Below are 5,215 nucleotides of genomic sequence, written 5' to 3' on the forward strand. Positions count from 1 at the left end.
TAAATGCTGTATCTTAAAATAACTAATTTTTTTAAAATATATTTAATTGATTTTTTTCACAGAGAGGAAAGGAGAGAGATAGAGAGTCAGAAACATCGATGACAGAGAAACATCGACCAGCTGCCTCCTGCACACTCCCCACTGGGGATGTGCCTGCAACCAAAGTACATGCCCTTGACCAGAATCGAACCTGGGACCTTTCAGTCTGCAGGCTGACGCTCTATCCACTGAGCCAAACTGGTTTCGGCTATAAAAAATATTTTTATAAGAGTTTTATTTGAGCCAAATGCTTCAGTCTAAGCCTAATTCTTTTTTAAAATATATTTTATTGATTTTTTATTTTATTTTTTTTATATATTTTATTGATTTTTTAGAGAGGAAGGGAGCGGGTCAGAGAGCTAGAAACATCAATGAGAGAGACATCGATCAGCTGCCTCCCGCATACCCCCCAACTGGGGATGTGCCCACAACCAAGGCACATGCCCTGACCGGAATCGAACCCGGGACCCCCCAGTCCGCAGGCCAACACTCTATCCACTGAGCCAAACCAGTTAGGGCTAAGCCTAATTCTTAATCTACAAAATGGGGATGACAGTATCCACCTCACAGGGTGGTTTGAGGAAAAATGAGATAATATAGGTCCAACCTGGTGCCTGCTATTAATGTTTAGCTGTTCTTTGTCAGCACCACTTGTGGCTATGGCTAAATAAGCTGTTCTGGCAGGACAGAAAGGATGTGGCCACCCAGCCACAGAGAGAAGGAATACAGAGCTGGTTAAAGTTGCTCTATGAAGCTCAGACTTCTTCCAAATAGCAGAGGAGCCCCAGACTGAGGGCTGGGCAGGGAGGCTCCAGCCAAGGCAAAGCCTGGCCCCTATGTGCCAGGAACCAGCAAGTAAATGTTAGGATGATGGAGTCAGGGAAGATCCTAAAGGATCACTTCAGACAAGGACACTAAAAGCTGAAGGGACTGGGCCTAGGTCACACGGTGGCTTCTTGAGAAGGGTTAAATAAGAAAACTCACATGAAAACGCCTAAGTAGACCTTCAATATGTTAGCTGCCACCACCACACACACTGCCATTATTACTGAGAATCCTAGTCAGATGCAGGTGACTCGGCCTCCTAATGAAACCTGTTTCAAGATCTGGTGATCAAAGCTAATACCTTCAGGGAATAATGGCCTATCTCTCTGAGAAGTCTTCCCTGGGTTGCTGTAGTAAAGAGATTAAAGACTTGTAATTTGAATCTAAGTTCTATCTCTTATTGGTTGTGTTCTTAATAAAATAATTTTGATTTATACATTTGCACAAATGGGGTTAATAATACCTATCTCATTGGGTTCTTGGGAGTATTAAATGAAATAGTGCATATAAAATATTCAGAGTGCCTGACACATAGTAAATACACAGTAAGTAAAAGCTACTATCATCATTATTAACATACTTATTAGCAGGTGTGTGGAATATATCTAGTATATGGTCAATGCATGCTCACCTTTCCTCCATCCCCTCCGTCAGGCCAGCTCTGAAGCATGCTTTGGTTCCTCAAGAACAGTGGTCAGCAAACTGCGGCTCACGAGCCACATACGGCTCTTTGACCCCTTGAGTGTGGCTCTTCCACAAAATACCGACTTCTGCGCATGCGCCACGAAGTTTCAATCGCACTGTACATGAATCGTGTGTACAAAATACACACGTGGTATTTTGTGGAAGAGCCACACTCAAGGGGCCACAGAGCCGCATGTGGCTTGCGAGCTGCAGTTTGCCGACCACTGCTCTAGAACAGTGGTCGGCAAACTCATTAGTCAACAGAGCCAAATATCAACAGGACAACGATTGAAATTTCTTTTGAGAGCCAAATTTTTTAAACTTAAACTATATAGGTAGGTACATTGTTATTAACTTAATTAGGGTGCTCCTAAGGCTTAGGAAGAGCTACACTCAAGGGGCCAAAGAGCGGCATGTGGCTCTTGAGCCACAGTTTGCGGACCACGGCTCTAGAACAGTGGTTCTCAACTTTGGCTGCACATTAGAATCACCTGGGAATCTTTTTAAAATCCTGATTTCTGGGCCTCATCCTCCGGAAATTCTGTTTCTTTGTTATGGAGTGGGGCCACAACATTAGTAACAAAGAAACAGAATTTCTGGAGGATGAGGCCCAGAAATCAGGATTTTAAAAAGATTCCCAGGTGATTCTAATGTGCAGCCAAGGTTGAGAACCACTGCTCTAGAACCATACCTGATGAATGCTATGGTTCACCTGGAACTAACCTGAAGCATGCTATGGTTCATCTGGAACTGCAGGATGGCTTCACAGAGGTTCCAAAACATGTATTCTGGCCACAGAACAGGCTGGAACACCAGGCAGGAGTGGGAGGTCTGGAAAAAGGGAGGAGGAAGATAATTTAGTTTAGTAACATGTTGCTGGACATATCCCTGGGCAGGGTTCCAAAGGAGGGGGAGGCTGAGCAGGACCCAGAAACCCAGAGATGAGATCACACAGGCATCCTGAGCTGCAGCTGCTGCCACCAGCCCTGATTCACTCACTAATAGGGGAAGGAGTCATCTGAGGCAGTTAGATCACCTGCCTGTAGCAAGACTGAACTAAAATACCAGACCAACATTTTCACCGGGATTTTTCTAGGAGCTAAATTTAGGACTATGAAATAACATCTGGATTATGTTATTTTGGCTCTTGGCCTTTAGAGGTCATCTGGGAAACACACTGGTAAAGTCAGTGGTGAACAATTGGTAGCTGCCATTGTTATTTTTTAAAATATTTATTTATTTGTTTGTTAATCCTCACCCAAGGATATTTTTCCATTGATTTTTAGAGAGACTGGAAGGGAGGGGGGAGAGAGAGAGAAATGTCGACGTGAGAGAGGCATTGGTTGCCTCCTGCACGCGCCCCAACGAGGGCTGGGATCAAGCCTGCAACTGAGCCCTTGACCGGAACTGAACCCAGGACCCTTTAGTTCACAGGCCGACATTCTATCCACTGAAACAAACCAGCGAGGGCTGCCATTGTTATTTTTAAGAAGCAGAGTGTGGTACAGTGGTTAAGAGCATGAGCTCTGGGGCCAGACTACCCGGCTCTCCCATTTACCTTCTATTTTGACTTGAGGCAAGTTACTTAACCTCTCTGGGCCTCAGTTTTTTCAACTGTAAAACTGGGTAATAAAAATATCTGGTTTTTAAAGTACTATGAAAATTAAACAAGTGAATGTACAGAAAGCAGTCAGAGCACAGAGCTGGATGAGCTTTAATAACCTCCACTGATGTGAGAGTCCCTTTGGAACATTCTTGACAGCACCAGCGGGGGGACCGTTAGGGTACCCAGGAATAACTTTAGTTGTCGGATAGCTTGTGATGCTAAACCAATGCCACCTTCCCTGGAACTTCTACCATGGTCTCAGATCTTTTCTCTGGAACAAGTTTGTTTCTTCTTCAAAGTGACATTCTTTCAAATATCTGAAGGCCAAGTTAGAGCGGCCTATTATCTGTTGCCAAGGTTGTAATGACTCGTTCACTTTGTTTTTGCCAACAAACTATACATTTTAGGACAGTAGGGATTATTTCTGACTTGGTCACTGTAACATTCCCAGCACAAAGCAGGAACTCAATATTTCTTTTCCCCAAGGGAAAAAACTGTCACCATGCTTCTCTTTTCCAGACCACTATCCTTCACTCATTCTTTATAAGATGTGAGTTCTAGATTCCTTGCCAGCCAGGTTGGCCTCTTCTGGTAAGACCTCTAAGTTTACCAAGAAGTCTCTTCAAACTCAGTGTCCAGACATGACCTGACCAGCAGAGTCAGCCACAGGACCATAAACGGCACATTATACATCATTCAATATAGCCAAACACTGCAAGTATCTTCAGTAGCTAAATCTTGTTGTTTCACTTTTAAGACTATGGTCCATTAGAATTTCTAGAATTTTATCATGTGAATTGCTTTCAAGCTGAGACTCTCCCTCCAACCTCTCCTTAAACAAAGACTTTCCCTGTGATGTGTACCCAGGGGCCAAGGTAACAGATGATAGAGACTTTTGAGCAAAGACAAACTTACTTGACTCTGAGCTTTTGGGGGACTATCTACACTGGGGGAACTGGGCTGAGAGACAGTGACCCCTAAGAAAGAGTTTGCATTTAGCTTATATCCCTTGTGGACTGTGTTTGAATAGATGCAGCCCTTTATTCTGAAGGAGACAGACAAGTAACTGCAAAGCAACGTTCTATCCCAGAGGAGCTGGGGTACCTGGTAGGTTACCGGGGCAGAAGATTATACTCAGGGACAAAAGTCAGAAATCCAATTCCTTGAACATGGGCACAGGTGAAGTTTTCATCGCAGCTGACTAGCCTTGATGTTTGTCCTCTAGGAACGTCAGAGAGTAAGAACCACACAGGTTCTCATAGCCAGGGATAGATAAGAAAGGGATAGCAAACACTGACATTTCTCCAGATTGTAGGTCTCCTCCCCCACAAGGTTCTCTGTGCCTGCATGGCTGGAAGTGGGGATGAGCCCCTCGAATCCATTCTGTGGGTGCAATGCAGTTTTCAGCTAACATGAACAGAACAGTGGTTGGAAACTACCTACCTGCCAGAGCAGGAAGTCGCTGAGCCTCACTTCCCCAGAAGTCCGTATCAAGATGTCGGGATTGGGAGAGTGGTTGGTATAGAGGCACTTATCAAGCAGAGACTCAGAGACATCGCTAAAGTGAGTGGAGAAGAGACAAAGGTAAGCACACATCTCTTTTTGGATTTTTCTCATGGGGACATAAGGCTTCCCAGATTACAGAATACCATCGAATATATTAGTCAATACTACATAGTACACAGAGGCCCTCAAAATATGCTTAATAAATTAAGGTACGTGAGGCTCAAAGAAGATGATTAGTTTGCCCAAAGTCATTTAGCCAAAGACCTAAACCAAATGCACCCACTAGAATGCGCTGTTTTCACTTACAGCATCTTGTTTTTGCTGGGCCAGTGTGGCCCAGTGGTTGAGCGTCAACCCAGGAACCAAGAGGTGCCCATTCAATTCCCAGTCAGGGTGCATGCCCGGGCTGTGGGCTCGATCCCCAGTAGGGGGTATGCAGGAGGCAGCTGATAGATGTTTCTCTCTCATTGATGTCTCTATCTCTCTATCCCTCTCCCTTTCTCTCTCTCTAAAAATCAATAAAAACATATTAAAAAAAGAAGATGCAGTATCTCT

The 5,215-nt window shown here is 44.2% G+C and overlaps 1 protein-coding gene across 3 annotated transcripts in view; it reads right to left on the reverse strand.

The window, feature by feature from the left end:
• DHDDS (dehydrodolichyl diphosphate synthase subunit) overlaps window positions 1-5,215 on the reverse strand; it is a 33,992-nt gene that overhangs the window by 5,295 nt on the left and 23,482 nt on the right. For all 3 annotated transcript variants that reach the window (XM_006777499.2, XM_006777500.2, XM_006777501.2), the window contains exons 7-8: window positions 4,598-4,712; window positions 2,272-2,379 (exon numbers count right to left, since the gene is read on the reverse strand). In XM_006777499.2, coding sequence (XP_006777562.1) covers window positions 2,272-2,379; window positions 4,598-4,712 — 223 coding nt within the window. The remainder of the gene's footprint in view (window positions 1-2,271; window positions 2,380-4,597; window positions 4,713-5,215) is intronic.

The sequence above is a fragment of the Myotis davidii genome, unplaced genomic scaffold, assembly GCF_000327345.1.
Source record: "Myotis davidii unplaced genomic scaffold, ASM32734v1 scaffold149, whole genome shotgun sequence".
Lineage (NCBI taxonomy): Eukaryota > Metazoa > Chordata > Mammalia > Chiroptera > Vespertilionidae > Myotis > Myotis davidii.